The sequence below is a fragment of the Osmerus eperlanus genome, unplaced genomic scaffold, assembly GCF_963692335.1.
Source record: "Osmerus eperlanus unplaced genomic scaffold, fOsmEpe2.1 SCAFFOLD_521, whole genome shotgun sequence".
Classification (NCBI taxonomy): Eukaryota; Metazoa; Chordata; class Actinopteri; order Osmeriformes; family Osmeridae; genus Osmerus; species Osmerus eperlanus.
Window position 1 is genome coordinate 1 of NW_026911890.1, and position 19,812 is coordinate 19,812.

Genomic DNA, 19,812 nt, shown 5'->3' on the forward strand with positions numbered 1-19,812 from the left:
GATCGATGAGGGCTTTATCTCTGGGAGTTTCCGGGGGAAGGAGGGAGTGGAGCGGTGGAGACAACACCCCGACATGGGGGGAGTGTTGGTGGGCCTGGGGAGGGGAGTGGGGGGAGTTTAACCAGCCATGCCCGGACGTTGGGGAAGCTGGGTGGAGGCTGGAGGAAAGGAGGGGTACTAATGAAGACTGGAGCCCAGGGTGGGTGCAGGGGGCCTGGGGAGGCAGAGCAGCTGCTCCCCCTGTCTGATCCCCACTGGAGGTGTCACACAGTGCAGGCGTAGCGGTGAATAATTGATTGTGTTGGCAAGGGTTCATTTCATCAACGGTGTGAAAAGGAAACAGGTGTCCACTCAGAACGTGACGGAAAGTTATTTTCCAGAAGCACCTGAAGAGAAGGAGAAAGATAGCTGGGGTGAAGGACAGGTAGAAGTTTGAAGGTTTTCGGTTGTTACATTGATAGCATGAGAGAGAATATGCAAGACAAAGTGAGAGAAAGTAATATGAGAAAGCGGGTGAAATAACGAAAGAAAGTGGGAGGGAGAGGAGAGAGACAGTGAAAGAGAGAAGGGTTGAGGAAGAGAGGTGAAGAATGAAACAGAAAATGTGTGTGATTAGAGAACTAGACGGTGAAAGTGAAAAGAAAGAAAAAGAGAGAGGGACAGGGAGAGAGGGGGAGAGGGGGAGAGAGGGAGGGAGAGAGAGGGAGAGAGAGGGAGGGGGAGAGAGGGAGGGAGAGAGAGAGAGAGAGAGAGAGAGAGATGGAGGGAGGGAGAGAGAGGGAGGGAGAGAGAGGGAGGGAGAGAGGGGGAGAGAGGGAGGGAGAGAGAGGGAGGGAGAGAGGGGGAGAGAGGGAGGGAGAGAGCGACAGAGAGGGAGGGAGAGAGCGAGAGAGAGGGAGGGAGAGAGCGAGGGAGAGAGAGTTTGCATGCTGGTGTTGGTAGCAGGACAGAGAACTGTAGGCCATGTCAAACTGACCCCCCGCTTCTCTTCCTCTCCCCTTACATCACCGCTCCCGACAGAAACAGGACTACAAATCAGCCTCCATTTCCCATGACACACTTCATCAGGCTGCACCATCTTGGTCTGCCCCTGCAGGTGCTTGTGTCCAGGCCTGAGCGATGACTACATCCATCGCCATCTCTCCTAGTCTGCCCTGCTCGTCAATCACCTCCCTGGCTCCAAGCAGTCCTAGTCTGAATAAAGTTAGCTTAGATAATCAGAGCATAATTCTCTCTCCCGACGAATAAGACAAGCGTATCTTCTGTACGTTTATTTACTGAAGACTTTGATAGACAGTACAGTTTGAAGTGTTTTATGGTGAGTGGAGAGAGAGGGCAGTGTGATCAGGAGTACTGCCGTGTGTGTGTGTGTGTGGGTGTGTGGGTGTGTGTGTTTGTGTGTGTGTGGGTGTGTGTGTGTGTGGGTGTGTGTGTGTGTGGGTGTGTGTGTGTGTGTGTGGGTGTGTGTGTGTGTGGGTGTGTGTGTGTGTTTGTGTCTCGTCACACCTCTGCACCACTCCACCGCCATCACCTAGCCTGCCTCTCCTGTCGTTAACCACGCCTCTAGAGAGAGAGAGAGAGAGAGAGAGAGAGAGAGGGAGAGGGAGAGAGAGAGAGAGAGAGAGAGAGAGAGAGAGAGAGAGAGAGGGAGAGAGAGAGAATGTGAGTGAACGTAGATGTGAGACTGTGTGTGAGATAGTGAGCATTTGTGTGTGTGTAAATATAAGAGAAAAAGTGTGTGCCCGAGTGCGTGTGTGTGTGCGTGTGTGTGTGTGTGTGTGTGTGTGTGTGTAATGAGGTGCAGGATCCCATCTCGACGGGTTTGCAGATGCCGGGTATATCACATTCTATCTGGGGTTCTATTTTTACTCCGAGTCTCGTTTGAGGAGCCAATTCAGGCTCAGATGGTCGTCACGGTGACTCATGCTGTCACACACACACACACACACACATACACACCGTCCCCTGTTAAAAAAAGTTTCTTCATCTCACGGTTACACAACATTTGCCTGTTATTCTGGGATTAAATTCATCTGAGGTTTACCATGTATTCACTGTGGGATCCTTCCTCTAGGTCTTACACTGAATGGATTCTTCTGATTATAGACAACAAGCTGCGTGGCTCTGAATAACAGCTGTTTCAACAGCGTGGTTTTAAAGTGTAGCCGATAGGAGATGGTACCCATGTGACACACACACACACACACACACACACACACTGCAGTAGTGTCTGACAGTTGATGCACCGGTAGACCCAAATGTGGACAGGTGACCTATGAGAAATGGTATCTATGAGAAACACACACATTTACACACACACACACATTCACACAGACAAACCAACTTGCTGCAGCAGTGTAAGTGGACCAGTATAGCCAGGAGTGACTTCCAGATGACCAGTCTCTGAAGACATCACATCGGTCTTATCAGGACCCACACCTGGCACAGTGTTTAACATTCATGTGTGTTAATTACTTCTGAGGGCTTGACTCACTGGATACATCGCCAGGTGTGTGTGTGTGACTTGCCATAGATCCGCTGCCCAATAACTGTCTGATAGAACTGACTTTTGGCTGGAAAAAGAGCCCGTTGCCGTGGATACCTTTCTCTGTCGTCTCCGTTCTCCCCACTGTTGTTCTCTCTCTCCCTCTTTCCCTCTCTCTCTCTCTCTCTCTCTCTCTCTCTCTCTCTCTCTCTCTCTCTCTCTCTCTCTCCTACTCTCCCTCGCTCTCTATCTCCCTCTTTCCCTCTCTCTCTCTCCTTCTCCCCTTCTCTCTCTCCCTCGCTCTCTCTCTTTCCCTCTCTCTCTCTCCTTCTGTCCTGTCTCTCTCTTCCTCCCTCGCTTCTTCAAACTCTCTTTCAGTTCTCCCCTTCTCTCTCTGTCTCTCTCTCGGAGGGCTTTGACAGGATGTTTGTTATTTATTGACGTCTTCCCTGTGTTTTCTTTTTACTCAAGTGAAATGAAACAGAGCTGTATGAAAAGCCTTGAGGTTTGTTGATAAAGTCATCTGTCAGTGCTGCTGGTCGCTCATCACCAGCCTGTTTCTGGGATTACTGGGTCTTTTCTAAATACCCACCCAGACACCTCTTACCCAGACACTCCTTACCCCTTACCCAGACACTCCTTACCCCTTACCCAGACACTCCTTACCCCGTGTGAATGTTAATGTGCCAGGAACTGAATAGTGCTGTGCCTGTGGTGCGTGCATGCCTTTGTGTGTGTGTGTGTGTGTGTGTGTGCACGAGCGTGTCCATGACTGCATGTTCACCACCGAAGCAAGAGACAGCATCTAATACTTTGTGACAGCCAATCAATGAACAGGGTTTCATCTAATGAACAGGGTTTCATCTGTGCATTTTGAGACAGTGGGGATGAGTGGACCAATCAGATTGTAGCGCTGACATCCTGCTCATCGTAAATGAAAAGGGTGGCAGCAACCCTGTCAATGCAGCATCTGGATTTTAATTGGTCAATTACCTCGGCTCGTCTAAACCAGTACAGGTCATAGAAGGGTTTCCCAAGGGCCGATACGCTCAGACACTGTTCTGTGCAAGCAGACATGCTCTGCCAGTAACCTGCTATGTTAGGACTGAAACACAATGCCCTGTTTGTTACTTTATCTGTTAAAGTCTTGATTTGACTTGACTAACACACACACACCAAAAAAAACGTAATATATGAATAGATTTAAAAGGTTAAATGTTGTCAATAATATGACCTTTGTAGCACTTGAGTGTGATAACCTTAACTGTGTTGTGACACTCCGTTTGAGTACATGATCCTGGCCACAATCATTGCCAACTGCATCGTGCTGGCTCTGGAGCAACACCTCCCTGGAGAAGACAAGACGCCCATGTCCAAGAGGCTGGTAAGGGACTCGCGCTTCCCCTGTGTTCAACCCTGCTTCCCACAACCACACCCTGCTCTTCCCCTGTGTTCAACCCTGCTTCCCACAACCACACCCTGCTCTTCCCCTGTGTTCAACCCTGCTTCCCACAACCACACCCTGCTCTTCCCCTGTGTTCAACCCTGCTTCCCACAACCACACCCTGCTCTTCCCCTGTGTTCAACCCTGCTTCCCACAACCACACCCTGCTCTTCCCCTGTGTTCAACCCTGCTTCCCAGAACCACACCCTGCGCTTCCCTTGTGTTCAACCCTGATTCCCACAACCACACCCTGCTCTTCCCTTGTGTTCAACCCTGATTCCCACAACCACACCCTGCTCTTCCCTTGTGTTCAACCCTGATTCCCACAACCACACCCTGCTCTTCCCTTGTGTTCAACCCTGCTTCCCAGAACCATCTAGCTGTGGGTCTACAACAGTGGTCTTCAACCCTGGTCCTCAGGGCCCACTGTCCTGTACGTTTTTAGATGTTTCCCTGCTCCAACACACCTGATTCAAATGAACGAGTCGCTATCAGGCTTCTGCAGAACTTGCTAACAATTCATTCATTTGAGTCGTTTGAATAGTGCAAAGCGTTTACCTTCTAACAAAGAGAGACTTGACCCAGAGAGACCAGAGAAGTCCCTCTCAGTTCCACCATCATCAGGGATAGGATCCCTACTGGGAGAGAACCACCATTAACCTTTAGGAGTCCCCTCAAAAGGCTCCACAACAGGGTGCAACAGCATGGACTGAGCCTTGTTGATATTCAGGGTTAGGGTCAGGGTGAGCATGGTATAGAACACTGTGTACCATCTTAGAGAAGGTTGGTGTGATGGCTGGTGTTGTCGTCGACAGAGACGACCGTCATCATCATGGTGATCATTGTGACCTCGTCGTCATCTCCTCTTGACCAATTTTCCCTTGTTTCCCCGCGTTTTTGATTGGTCTGTTGTTTGATTGACAGGAAAAAACGGAACCCTACTTCATCGGGATGTTCTGCTTGGAGGCGGGGATTAAGGTCGTGGCTCTGGGGTTCGTGTTCCACAAAGGCTCCTACCTGAGGAATGGCTGGAACGTCATGGACTTCATCGTGGTCCTCAGCGGGTGAGCAGAACGCGGCCAGGCCGCGGGAACACGCGTGTGACGTGTTTGCGTGTGCGTGTTGATGTGTGCATGCATGTGCACATCCTCTGCTTCAGCCTGCCTGTAACCGGTACAACAGCCCCTGTTTTCTTTTCATGACCTTCACCTAGCGTGAGCTTCAGTACTGACTGAGCACCTGCTGTCTGCCTAATCTAAGGTCTGAATAATGTGCATTTGACTGGATCAGATGTTTATTGGGTGTTCATTTCCTGCGAGGAGACTTGAGGAGGAGAGTCAGATATCGAGGAGATATCCCCAGTTGAGATTCCAAAGACGCTGCAATTTGTGTAGCAGTTTCACCCAGCTCAGAAGTGGCAGTGTCATACACAGGAATCACAGTTGCAGGAAAGGGAGTTTGTTTCAATGTGCTTCAGCTTCTGGGGTGGCATACAGTAGCTAACCTTCTGCAAGACTGTGCCAGCCTCTTAAGGTGAAGCCTTAGACAGGAAGCTGATAGTGACGAACGATGGCTAGGCGGCTGGTTCCTATATGTCACATGCTCCCTGACTTCCTGTTTAGGAGCTGATATCTAAAAGGTTTTCAGGACAGCTTTCAGAGATGATTTTTTATTTAATATGATGGGACATAAGATGGTTGAAGGAAAAGCACTAGACTGGTTTAACACCCACACACATACCACACACAAACGAACACACACACGCAAACACTCACAAATGAAATATTAATCAATCTGTGGTGCACAAGTACAAAGGGTGGAAGCTAGGGTTCTTTAAGAATTTTACATGATTCTGTGCGATGTATTATTGATGAGCAGAGCTCTGAATGAGGTTCTGCTGAAAGGAGGCGTGTGAGTATTGTGTGTGTGTGTGTGTACTGTGTGTGTACTAATATAGAGAGGAAGAAAGGCTGGCTATGGGGAATTGGTTAAGGAAAGTTGATTTGAAGGGAGTATAGTAAAGTAGGAGTGGTCAAAAAGAGAAGCTGTGTGTGTGAGTGTGCGTGTGTGTGTGCGTGCGTGCGTGTGTGCGTGTGTGTGTGCGTCTCTGAGGGCTGAGGTTGGGGGCTGTTTGTCTTCAGTTGTTTATCCCTTCAGAGAGACACTACTAGCCTGTTGCTAAATTATGTAATTATAAGTTAAGTACAGTATTAGCTAAGTGCAGTATGGTAGCATTATTAGTCCAGACGTGATGACTAAATCGAGGGTGGTAACAGAAATGCCTCAGACGCCAGATAGATCTATAGTATAGATACCCTCTCTGTGACTCACCTCAAGTCCTAAAGTAGAGTCATTAAAACCTGTGCAGAGCAAATCAGAGGGAGGAAAAAGCTAATCGATGTTTTAATCCCCCTGGTGTTCTCTGTAGAGCCTGTCTACCTCTTGTGAGCTCTTGTGTGGCTTAACAGCCTGTCTAGGCTAACCTTTCACTCCACTGATTAATACTTATTAATCACACCTTGCTCTACATGGTTGTGGGGAAACTGTCACTGCACATCTGCTTTGGCCACTAGGGGCACCTTTTTTACGTAAAAATAAGTCAACAGCTACTATTAAAGGTACATAGGCATGATTTTTTTCAGTAAAAGTAAATAAATAATCCCCTATATATTTTTGTCCGCACGTTCCACAAACATGTTGTGTAGCTAATAAGGCCCTCTGAGAGTTGTTTAGCAACACAGACAGAGTGCCACGGGAAAGTCAATTTCCAGTTTTGGAGTGGCCCTCTACTTTCCAGCCAATCATGTTCCAGCAAACCTGTTTCGTGTCAATCACCTTTGGCAAGGCGGGTCTTCCCAAAGGAACGGATATATTGAATCCTGATATACTTCTCAGCAGCCGTGTGTTTTTCCCTGATCATCATGGAGGTAGTCAGAGACTTGAGAGAATGGGGAGAGGATTCAATGTTCCCTGGATGTAATTAGGCTTTATTCATTCATTCATTCAATAATGAAGTAGGCCTTTAGATGCTGATAGTCCTTTCTGCTATCCCTCACTACAGAAAGTAATTTAATACTCTCTCTTTTGTTCTCTCTCTTTCTTTAACCTGCTTTCTCTATCTCCCTAGTCATCTCCTCTGTCCTCTCTCTCTCTCTCTCTCTCTCTCTCTCTCTCTCTCTCTCTCTCTCTCTCTCTCTCTCTCTCTCTCTCTCTCTCTCTCCTCATCTCCTTTGTCCTGTCTCTCGCTCTCCTTCCCTCTCTCTCTCTTACACACACCACAAAGATTGCAGCGAGGGCAGGGGCAGGCGGTCGTATTAAAGGATGAGTGAGGATGATGAGATGTGGAGGTAATATTGGATGAGTCATCTTCATCCATTAGTGTTTAATGAACAGAGCTCCAGCATGCAGACAGGAGCCGCCCAGACAGGCTCTGGCCTGTATTCTCTCAGCAACAGTCACAGATACTATCCCTTCTATGATGTGTGTCCTACTGTAAATCAACTAGGCTGAGAGAAACAGACTTGTGAAATCTGTAAAAAAAAAAAAAATCCCAGTATCGATTGGCTGGTTTTTGCATTCGTTAAGGTTAAACGACTACAAACACAAACAGGATTTCTGATTTTATTTATGTTGTTTTTCTCTTTGACTGGAAGCGTTAAAGGTTAACCGAGAAACTGTCCAGGTGTTCATATATATATTTTGCATGGATGCATCACTCTTTATGTGCTGTGTGTTCCTGTGTGTGTGTGTGTTCCTGTGTGTGTGTGTGTGTGTGTGTGTACAATGGCATGTTGAAATGGGGTAGAGAGGAGTCTTGTTCCCAGTGAGTGGGAGGAAGAGGCTGCCAGACTATTATCCTCCAAGGCTGGACTGTGGGGATTTCAATACAAACACAGCCCTTCCTTACAGCCCCAGTACAGCCTTGGGTGTGTGTGTGTGTGTGCGTGTGTGTGTGTGCACAAGGGCCTGCCCCGCCGAGCGTACCCAGAATACCGAGGGAGATGCATTCCGCCATGCGTGATGGCGTTAATTGGCACCTTGCTCACCCCCGACGGCAGAGCCTCCATTAGGGTGCGAACACATGGCAGGAGACCACGCCCCCTTCGCGTGCGTGTTGGCAGGCTGTGCTCGGAGCCTGGGGGACGGGGGGACGGGACAGGAGAGAAGCAGAGAGGAGATGAAGAGAGATGGAGGGTACCAGCTTTGGTCGGATCTGACCGGACGTTGTTCTGAGTCCATACTTTGGTCCTTCTACCGAGTTTGATTCAAGAGAAAAGTGAAGATGGCTGCTTTGATTCGTCTCCCAGTTCGGTCCCAGGGTTATTCGTCTTTACGGGGTGTTCGAACAGCAGTGCTTTGAGTCATCCAGATCTAACCGCTGTCATGATATTCACAACTGCTCTGACCTGCTCTGCTGGGGAATGAGACATACAGGACCGCTGCATACTTCATCCCCTCCCTCCCTCCCTGCCTCCCTCCCTCCCTGCCTCCCTCCCTCCCTGCCTCCTTCCCTGCCTCCCTCCCTCCCTGCCTCCCTCCCTCCCTTTTAGACCCCCTCCTGTCATCTCTCTCTCTCTCTCTCTCTCTCTCTCTCTCTCTCTCTCTCTCTCTCTCTGTCTTTCCTTTTTGCTATTGAGTTGATCAAGCAACACGATTGGTCAACGTTACTAGCAGACAAGCAGGCGCCTGTTCTGCCTTATGTGATTTGTTGTTCTGATTTATTTGAGTGTCGGTCCAATTGCGATTTCATTAAATACTGATTTAGGGTTCCCTTGACTTGGGTGAACAGGCATACAGACAAGCACACACACACACACCCACACACTCAATCCCACGCAGAGACACACAGCCCCTCATTCACACCCACCACACATGCATGTACACAGACAGGCAGACCGGCAGACAGACTGTAAGACAGACAGACAGGTTGCAGTTGGTCTTCCCAGGACCCTACAGCTAGCCTGGGTTATAAATACACTGTCACAGGGCATGGCTAAGAGGGACAGTGGTGGCAATATCCTCTCCCACCTCTCCTCTCCTTCCCATTCTTTTTCTCCTTTTTTTCTCTTTTCCTCCTCACTGTTCTCCTCTCCTCTCCCTCTCCCTCTCCCTCTCTTCTCTTCTCTTCTCTTCTCCCTCTCCTCTCCCTCTCCTTTCCTCTCCTCTCCTCAACCTCTCCTCTCCCTTTCCTCTCCCTCTCCTCTCCTCTCCTCTCCCTCTCCCTCTCCTCTCCTCTCCTCTCCTCTCCTCCCCCCTCCTCCCCCCTCACTCTGCCACTCTCCTCTCCAGGGGTAAAGACAGAGGTTCAGGGTTTGTATTTCATGTGATTCTGTTCCCCTGCTCTGACCATGTGATTCTGCTGCTGTCTCTACTGGTGTTCTCACACTGTTATTATCTGCTCGCTGCTGCTAGACTGTGTGTCACATGCAGACTCGCTGGGAACACATTGTTCACACAGGCAACTAACTCTCTACCTCTGACACACTAACTAACTCTCTACCTCTGACACACTGTAACTAACTCTCTACCTCTGACAGACTGTAACTAACTCTCTACCTCTGACAGACTGTAACTAACTCTCTACCTCTGACACACTGTGACTAACTCTCTACCTCTGACACACTGTAACTAACTCTCTACCTCTGACAGACTGTAACTAACTCTACCTCTGACAGACTGTAACTAACTCTACCTCTGACAGACTGTAACTAACTCTCTACCTCTGACACACTGTAACTAACTCTCTACCTCTGACAGACTGTAACTAACTCTACCTCTGACAGACTGTAACTAACTCTGTACCTCTGACACACTGTAACTAACTCTCTACCTCTGACAGACTGTAACTAACTCTACCTCTGACAGACTGTAACTAACTCTCTACCTCTGACACACTGTAACTAACTCTCTACCTCCAACACACTGTAACTAACTCTCTACCTCGGTCTCACCTAGCCTACCTCAGTGTCATAGTCCCACATGAGGTTGCATAACACATAAAGAGACACACACTCACTTCTAAAAGTGTCCCATCTGCTGTCCAATCGATTGATGATGATTGACGTGGCGGGGGTGTCCGTGTCCCCCCGAGCGGTGACCATGGCGATGGGAGACCCCCTCCCTGGTTGGGATCAACAAGATGACTTGTCAATATGGAGTCCTGCTGTCAGAGAGGGTATTATTAGAAGACATCTGTGTGAATAGATGTCTGACCATCTGACCGTGAACAGGGAGTCTGTTGGCTGAGCGGTGAGGGAATCGGGCTAGTAATCCGAAGGTTGCCAGTTCGATTCCCGGTCATGCCAACTGACGTTGTGTCCTTGGGCAAGGCACTTCACCCTACTTGCCTCGGGGGAATGTCCCTGTACTTACTGTAAGTCGCTCTGGATAAGAGCGTCTGCTAAATGACTAAATGTAAATGAATACAATCAAGTGGGAAAGATGGGAGACAAAGATGAGGGGTGAGGGGAATATTTAGAGAAAGAGAGAAAGGAAGAAAGAATCGAAGAAGGAAGAAAGGGAACAACAGTGGAGAGAGAGAGATAGAGAGAGAGAAAGAGTGAGAGAGAGTGAGAGAGAGAGAGAGAGAGAGAGAGAGAGAGAGAGAGAGAGAGAGAGAGTGAGCGAGAAATAGCAATTGGAACAGGCAGTACACATTAAAACGTGGGTGACACATTGAAGCACGAGCACTGGCCATGTAGCGAGAGCGATGTTTTATCTCTCGTTTAGAGTTCATTTGCTGGAGGGTGTTCAGGTGGTGGAGAGCTAGTCTAGGAGGTGTGCTGCTCCGCTCCAGAGAGGGGCTAAGTGGATTGTGTAACGGAGAGAGAGACAGTCGTGAGGTAGATCACCCCTATTCCTGCTGTGGTGCTTCTTAATTGACAATAACGTAGATTTTCGTTATACATTGAAAAGCTTTTTTTCATTTATTGAAAAAAACTTAATGAATAACATTGTTGACAAAACGAGAGGCTTTAAGAAGCAGGTGAACGTAACATTTACAGTTTTTCAAGGTTTTGTTTCAAGTTTCTGATTTCCAGAAACCCAAACCTAACCCAAACCCAAACCTACCCCAAACCTAACCCTATGAATTTCCCGATTTGGCCACTTCTTGTGGAGTGCCACCAGCGTTATGATAGATGACTCTAACACAGATCACTCCCTGTGAAGCAGAACATAAAGCACAACAGTTTCTGACAGTTGAATCAAGATCAGCATCCTCCCTGTACCTGGCGGATTCCCGTCAAACGGGGCTGATGAATGAACACCTTCCCCATGAACGCAAGCCCATGCCATCCGTAACAGCCCTTCACCAATCAGATGGACCGACCAACGAGGACATCTCAGAGCCTCTACTGGTGAGATGGGAGCGGGTTTGGGCGAGTCAGGGTGAAAGGACAGCCGGTCATATCGCCTGGTCTCCCGCCGCCCTGATCCTCTGCTCTGTGTCACCACCTCTTCTGCCAGAGTGGCCGTGACCTAACTCACTTACACCTCCCAGAGAGGAGCCAGTCAAGCCACACCGGGGACAGGGAACACAGCACAGAGCCACGATGCCAACGCAGAGATGGAACACTGTGTAATGAGACATATCTCTGTGTGGTATACCTGCTGCAGCCTGTATTGAATTATCTCCTTTTAGTGTTATTCTTATTGCATTTCCCCGAGATGGCTTGGAGGGGTGTAATATTGTAAGGGTTAGGAGTGTGGTGTTGACCGTGACAAAGCTTTTACTTTGTGGTAAAAGCTTTGTGGCTGTGCGACAGACATTGGTGATGTTTGGGTTGCAGGTTTTGATTAAATTGGCATCATCTCACAGTTCTCTCAGACCGAAACTAACCACACTACTGAATCTCTCTGTGTGAGACATAGATATGTCCTCTATATAAATACTGTACCGAGTCAACATGCAGATGTTCCAAAACCAAAACACCAACCTTGCTACTACCCTTTCCACTTCCTGATCTGGAATGAGTCAGGTGGCTGAGCGGTTAGGGAATCGGGCTATTAATCGGAAGGTTGCCGGTTCGATTCCCGGCCGTTCAAAATGACGTTGTGTCCTTGGGCAAGGCACTTCACCCTACTTGCCTCGGGGGAATGTCCCTATTCTTACTGTAAGTCGCTCTGGATAAGAGCGTCTGCGAAATGACTAAATTTAAATGACTGCAGTGTGGACATCCTTTGAGAATAGGATGAAATTGGGATTCGGGAAAGTGGATTATTGGAGAACCAGTATTGTGTTTCCGTTGTGTTGAGTTCGTATTGAAATCCAGTCCAGGAGATCCCAGAAGGCTGTTTGATCTGAAGCAGCATGTGTTTCATTTGTGTTTGAGTTTAGCTTACATCTATATTACACCAGAGAGAGAGAGAGGGTGAAACTGAGGCAGTCAGAGGGAGAGAGAGACACAGTGGAAGCAGAGAGAAATAATGTAGAGAGAGTGTTAGAAAGAGAGACACAGACAGAGACCATTAGAGACAAACAGATGGCATGAGATAAGCATAGTGAATATCAAGACACTAATTAATCACTGCTGTGCTGTCTGATTCCCTGTGGTGTTATTAGAAGGACAGATGTGCTGTCGGTAACTCAGCTGTTTACCTTTATCCTGAAGATGTGTCTGTGTGTGTGTGCCTATGTGTGTACATCACCCTAGAGCCGGAGGTTGCACTGGAAACACAGCAAATTTGCGGAAACTGTCCACGGTGGAGCTCCAAATGGGGCCATTTTGGAGGAAATTGCTTTTGTCCACTTGTTCAGGGCCTGGAAGTTCTGTGTGTTGTTAGCTGTTGTTGTGATTATCAGGGCCACGGTCTCTGCGATGCCAAACCAGATTGGCAGAGTAAACCCTCGCTGTAAGTCAAAGGTTTAGAGAACTGCAGAGCAGAAAAAGAGACATATTTCAAGTGAATGTTTCTCTCTACAAATTTGCATTCGCTCCAAGCATCAGCCCACTTCACCTCAAGCATTGAGATCAGTATTCAGTAAGTCAGTATTATAGGAGAGGCTGTATGGTTTACATGGTTACAAACGATGAATGAGTTATTTAAAGGCTGTTGTGGTGGCATGCCGCAGATATGTCAGTCATGAATGTGAGCTGGAGGCGGGATTGTTGCTGTTTCGGCTCATCTAGCTGTGAAAGGACTGGTGTGATAACAGATCTGATATTGGCCCTGAATTTCTGAATGCGCCAGTTGTCTTAACGGTTGGATTATGAAGTGTTTGTGGGAATATGACAGCGAATGTGACAGGGTAGCAGTCTGAGAGGAGCAGGGGAAAGTTACTTTAGTGTTTGACACGATGGGAAATGTGACAGTAACCAGCCAATGTGTCACTGTAGCTACATTAGGTTACATGTTAGCCTGAATGAGGTTTTACTTACTGTAACTCGACATTGTGTCTACGGAAGCTAACACGTTAGCTCTAGTGCTAATTAGCTTAGCTTGTCTTGTTTGACAGCTGAGCTTTTGCAGGGTGTGAAACCTGTTTGTGTTATCTTCAGTTATCTTAGCGTTTGATTTCACCCAGGATGAATTGGTAATTGAGGGAAAGATTAACCAGACTGTTTGGAAGAAAGCAGACCAGATGAAGAGGGCCTTCATCATCACCATCATCCTCATCACCACCATCATCATCATCACCATCATCATCTGCAGAGCAGACATGAAACGCAGAGCATTTGATTGGGATTCAAGAGGGCCGTTCGGTTCACAACCTTAAATGTTCCTGGATTCACTTGATGAGTTTTCTTCCTCTGGGAGCGGCTTGTTCTCCAGATAGATGCTGCAGCACAGCACAGCGAGGCTTAGCCCAGGACGTAGGAGGCTACAGCAGGCGGAGGGAGAGAGATAGAGAGGAAGTGGGTGAGAAGAAGAAAGGATGGATGATCAAGGGAGCAGAGAGAGAGAGAGAGAGAGAGAGAGAGAGAGAGAGAGAGAGAGAGAGAGAGAGAGAGAGAGAGAGAGAGAGAGAGAGAGAGGAAGAGAAAGATAGGGAGAGAAATAAAGAGAGAGAGGGAAAGAGAGAGGAGGGGAAGATATAGAGAGAGAGGGAGAGGCTCTGACTGCCAGCCTTGCAGAGCAGTGTGGGTGTAGCTCAGTAAATGACAGTCAGGACCATGCACTGGTACCCTGCGTTCCTCACAGCACAGTGGATGGCAGGGCTGCAGAGAGGGGTTCCATTTTTGCAGAGGCTATTTAACATCTTTTCTTTTAAATATATCAGCATTTACTCACCATCGTAAACTCTTATGCTTACAACTCACCCTGACTGGCCTCTAGCTCACCCCCCCCCCCCACCTCCCCCACCATCATTTTAACAATTTTATTAAAAAAATAGAAAAAAACCTGTGATCCATTGTTACAGGTGGTAAATCCATGGAACAATTTGACCCAGATTTTATTTTATGTGAACAATGCCCTTCCCAAAAAATTGTCTTAGGAAAATTTCATTTTTTTTGCATTTATTTTTTATTTTTCTATCCCGAAACGTTCTTCTATTGTTTTATATTTCATACGGTTCACAAAAAATATACAAAAACCTTTTTGTCTGGTGAAGTTCCACTATCTCATTCACAGCGTAATATTGAACCACAACAACATCTAAATCAGAACCATATCAAGCAGCAGTAAGGAACACTGACACCACACAGACGTCAAGTCTCTCTCCGCACGGTGGAGCGACAACTGTCACACCTTCTCATGTCACGGCGCCACACGGCGGCTCCTCCAGGCCTCGTCTGTGTCACACTGTAAGTCTGTCGGTCACGACGGAGGGGACAAGGCCAACTCGTCACCCTGTTTGACGTTCCGCCTGTCTGACAGACTGTGTGTGTGAGGTGTGTGTGGCTGTGTGTGAGGTGTGTGTGTGTGTGTGTGGCTGAGTGTGAGGTGTGTGTGGCTGTGTGTGAGGTGTGTGTGAGGTGTGTGTGTGTGTGGCTGAGTGTGAGGTGTGTGTGGCTGTGTGTGAGGTGTGTGTGTGTGTGGCTGAGTGTGAGGTGTGTGTGGCTGTGTGTGAGGTGTGTGTGAGGTGTGTGTGTGTGTGGCTGTGTGTGAGGTGTGTGTGTGTGGCTGAGTGTGAGGTGTGTGTGAGGTGTGTGTGGCTGTGTGTGAGGTGTGTGTGAGGTGTGTGTGAGGTGTGTGTGAGGTGTGTGTGTGGCTGTGTGAGGTGTGTGTGTGTGAGGTGTGTGGCTGTGTGTGTGTGTGAGGTGTGTGTGTGTGGCTGTGTGTGTGAGAGGCGTGTGTGTGAGGTGTGTGCAGGAGGTCCTCAGGGCTGGGATGAGAGCTCACACACCCAAACACCCCCCCCCCCCCCCCTCCCCAGACCTTTTCTCACTGACTCCAGTAATAGTATACATGTACAGTTAGTGTGTGTGTGTATGAGCCTGCTCTGGTCCAGTTCCCCTGGCTAGATGTTCAGGCTAGCTTGCCTAAGAGGGAAGTCCAGCGGCAGACCAAATGGAGGATGACATTTTTACACCCTTCATATCCTCGTCTCCATAACAACTAAAATGTTGAGGTACTGGTTAATGATCTGGGGGGGGGGGGGACAACAGAGTGGGGTTGTAGCATCGGAGAGGAAAGAGGGCGAGAAAATGGAGGCAGGGATGGAGGGAGGGAGGGAGTAGAAAAGCAGGGAAGAGGAGGAGAGGATACCAGATGACAGGAAGAGACAGGAGGGAGGGAAGGAGAGAAGGGAGGAGCGTGGGAGAGAGGTGCGAGGCTTACACTGAATGGTCTAATTCCATTTCTACCTCTGTGGACGACACCGGAGAGCTATTTTAGGATCTCTTCTCAAGTCTTAATTAAAAAGGCTGACACCCTCTGGAGCCCGACACCTTACCTTAAACTTGTTCTCAACCAAACATGCCCGAATGTCTCCTTTCCTCCTTTCTCTCTCTCTCCATTTCTACTTCTCTCTTCTTCTCTTCACCTCTCCTCTTATTTTTTCTCCTCTCCTCCCTCTCTTCTCTCTCTCCTCTCTTTCCCCCCTCTCTCTCTCCTGTCTCTCCTCCCTCTCTCTCTCTCTCCTCCCTCTCTCCTCTCTCTCCTCCCTCTCTTCTCTCTCTTCTCTTTCCCCCTCTCTCTCTCCTCTCTCTCCTCCCTCTCTCTCTCTCTCTCTTTCTCTCTCTCTCTCTCTCTCTCTCTCTCTCTCTCTCTCTCTCTCTCTCTCTCTCTCTCTCTCTCTCTCTCTCTCTCTCTCTCTCTCTCTCTCTCTCTCTCTCTCTCTCTCTCTCTCTCTCTCTCTCTCCTCTCTCCTCTCTCTCCCCCCTCTCTCTCTCTCCTCTCTCTCCTCCCTCTCTCCTCTCTCTCTCCTCTCTTTCCTCCCTCTCTCCTCCCTCTTTCCTATCTCTCCTCCCTTTCTCTCTCCTCCCTACCAGACAGAAATAATATCTCTGCTTAGCTCGCTATATCATTCTCAAATCATGTTACTGCCAATCATCAGATGGTAACAATTAGTGACATTTGAAAAATGAGTGTGAATGTGTGTGTGTGTGAGGATGTGTGTGTGAGGATGTGTGTGTGAGGATGTGTGTGGCTTGTCTGTATCTTCTGCTCATTTGGAGTCGGTGGGCAAGGCAGGGGATTGTGGGTATCAAGACGACTGGTTTCTGTGAACGTAAGTGGCCATAATAAAAGTGACAGGAAATAGTATCATCTCTTTCTCTCTCTGCTTCTTTCTCGCTCTCTTTCTCTCTGCTTCTCTCTATCTCTCTTTCTCTCTCTGCTTCTCTCTATCTCTCTGATTCTCTCTATCTCTCTTTCCCTCTCTATTTCATCTCTCCCTCACTTACTTTCAATCACACTTTTAATCACTTATGTTGAATGAAGGTCTGGCAGTAGCGTGGATGGAGTGATGAGGGAAGGAGAGGAGAGGTGAAGAGGGGACTAACGAGCTAGAGATCCTCACAGGAGAGGTCACCTCACGTGGTCTCTCTCTCCTCCGTCTCCGAGGAGAGAGGTCACCTCACGTGGTCTCTCTCTCCTCCGTCTCCGAGGAGAGAGAGAGGTCACCTCAGGTGGTCGCTCGTTCGCTCCTTCTCAAACCCTCCCTCTTTCTCGTTCCGTCTCTCTCTGTCTCTCTCTCTCTCTCTCCTCCCCTTTGGTCAAAGTGCTTCTCAAACAATTATTCCTCCCTCTTTCCAATAAGAGCTGCAGAGAGACGACAGTATTTGCATGTTATAATGAGCCGCTGCCGTGTGTCCTGGTGCTGATGAGGCGACGTTTAGATCACTGCTTCCCTCTCTGATGTCTGCTGCACCCCGCTTGTTGAATTTGGCGTGTGTGTGTGTTTAGCTCTGTAGATCATGTTGTGTACGTTCTGTGTTGGGTTTGTTAGTTGTCATCCTGTCAGCAGCAACAGACACGGTCTTCTCTTGAAATGTTTTCCTTTCTGAATATGTGCCTGGTTTTATCTAATATACTTATATGTGTATGGGTGTGTGTGTGTGCGTGTGTTTATGGGTGTGTGTGTGTGCGTGTGTGTGTGGATATGTGTGTGTGCGTGTGTGTGTGGATATGTGTGTGTGCGTGTGTGTGTGGATATGTGTGTGTGCGTGTGTGTGTGGATATGTGTGTGTGTGTAGGATCCTGGCTACAGCAGGAGCTCACATGAACATCCCTGTGGATCTACGTACCCTGCGAGCTGTTCGAGTCCTGAGACCCCTCAAACTGGTGTCTGGCATCCCAGTGAGCACACACACACACACATCAACTGAGAGCTGTCCCTATACTGTTCCAAAACCGAATACAAGTTCCTTATTGTCAGAACGTCCCAGTGAACAGAACTTTCTGCAAATGTGTGTGTTTCTGCGTGTGTGTGTTTCTGCGTGTGTTTCTGTGGTGTGTGTGTTTCTGCGTGCATGTGTGTTTCTGCGTGTGTGTGTGTTTCTGCGTGTCCGGCAGGTCTGCAGATCGTGCTCAAGTCCATCATGAAGGCCATGGTTCCTCTGCTCCAGATCGGCTGCTGCTGTTCTTCGCCATCCTCATGTTCGCCATCATCGGCTGGAGTTCTACAGCGGCAAGCTGCACCACACATGCGTGGCCCAGCGCAACATCCTGGGTACGGGGGAGGGGGGAGAGGAGAGTGGAGGGGAGGAGAGGTGTGCAGATTTATGAGAATGCATCATTTGAGCCTTCACCCCTCCCTCTCTCTCTCTCTCTCTCTCTCTCTCTCTCTCACACACACACACAAATCTTCATCGAGCCACAAGCTTGGTACAGAACACCTACATCCTGTCAAGCACCTACTGTGACATTGTGTTCATGTGTCGCCTGCCCTTCTCATGTAAACACACGGCATTAATCCTAAACAATCAGCGCGGAGCCAGAGCCCTCATTCATCCCTGCGCTGCACTCTGCGCCCACACACACTCCTCAGATTATAATTATTATCATCTCAGATCACCATTCATCACACGGCAGGCCTACATCCTCCTTGATCACTGACTGCTCCTGCTGTTCTGCTCCTCCCTTCTCCCCATCTCCTCCTCTCCCCTCTCTCTCCCCCTCTCCTCCTCTCCCCTCTCACTCCTCTCCTCCTCTCCCACTCTCCTCCTCCCTCCTCTCCTCCTCTCCCCCTCTCCTCCTCTCCTCCTCTCTCCTCTCCCACTCTCCTCCTCCCCTCCTCTCCTCCTCTCCCCCTCTCCTCCTCTCCTCCTCTCCCACTCTCCTCCTCCCGTCCTCATCCTCCTCTCCCCCTCTCCTCCTCTCCCACTCTCCTCCTCCCCTCCTCTTCTCCTCTCCTCCCTTCTCCTCATCTCGTCCTTTTCCCATCTCCTCCTCTCCTCCCCTCAGAGAACGAGACGTGGACTCGTCTGAGTCAGAGTTTCCGTGCGGTGTGCGGGCGTGTCCTAACAAGTACCGCTGCAGGGGCACCTGGATCGGCCCTAACGACGGCATCACGCAGTTCGACAACATCCTGTTCGCCGTCCTCACTGTCTTCCAGTGCATCACCATGGAGGGCTGGACCACCGTGCTGTACAACGTAAGTCCCCTCAGGGGCCCCTCCCCCCAGGGGCCCCTCCCCCCAGGACCCTCTCCCCCAGGCCCCTCTCCCCCCAGGCCCCTCCCCCCAGGACCCTCTCCCCCCAGGACCCTCTCCCCCCAGGCCCCTCTCTCCCAGGCCCCTCCCCCCAGGACCCTCTCTCCCCAGGCCCCTCCCCCCAGGCCCCTCCCCCCAGGACCCTCTCTCCCCAGGCCCCTCCCCCAGGACCCTCTCTCCCCAGGCCCCTCCCCCCAGGACCCTCTCTCCCCAGGCCCCTCCCCCCAGGCCCCTCTCTCCCAGGCCCCTCCCCCCAGGACCCTCTCTCCCCAGGCCCCTCCCCCCAGGCCCCTCCCCCCAGGACCCTCTTCTCCCCAGGCCCCTCCCCCCAGGCCCCTCTCTCCCCAGGCCCTCCCCCCAGGCCCCTCCCCCCAGGCCCCTCTCTCCCCAGGCCCCTCTCCCCCCAGGCCCCTCCCCAAGGACCCTCTCTCCCCAGGCCCCTCCCCCCAGGCCCCTCTCCCCCAGGCCTCCCTCTCCAGGTCCCAGCAGGGCTGCTCCTCACCTGGGCTGTGTTTGTGTCTCCTCAGACGAACGACGCCCTGGGGCCCACCTGGAACTGGCTTTACTTCATCCCTCTCATCATCATCGGCTCCTTCTTCGTCCTCAACCTGGTGTTGGGGGTCCTCTCAGGGTAGGTACACACACGCACACACCAGGCACACGCTCAAGTACACCACACACACGCACGCTCAGGTACACACACGCAGTGCTGATGCATGAGGGAAGCTACGTAGTCATGATGACAAAGCATTCCACTCTGTTGCTCTCTGCTCAGTACATAATAAACGTGTCAAGATTGTAGATGGTAGGCTGAATGGCTGGCTGGCTGGATGTGTGGTTGGC

General features: G+C 49.7%; 1 protein-coding gene across 1 annotated transcript; it reads left to right on the forward strand.

Moving 5' to 3' along the window:
* Positions 1-3,768: 3,768 nt before the first annotated feature.
* LOC134016740 (voltage-dependent R-type calcium channel subunit alpha-1E-like) lies at positions 3,769-19,600 on the forward strand (the record flags this gene model as incomplete). The annotated part of the gene is made up of 6 exons (XM_062456052.1): positions 3,769-3,869; positions 4,854-4,993; positions 17,513-17,615; positions 17,840-17,988; positions 18,723-18,912; positions 19,497-19,600. Coding segments are annotated over exons 1-6 (779 nt in total), but the record flags the coding sequence as incomplete, so codon positions are not given.
* Positions 19,601-19,812: the final 212 nt, after the last annotated feature.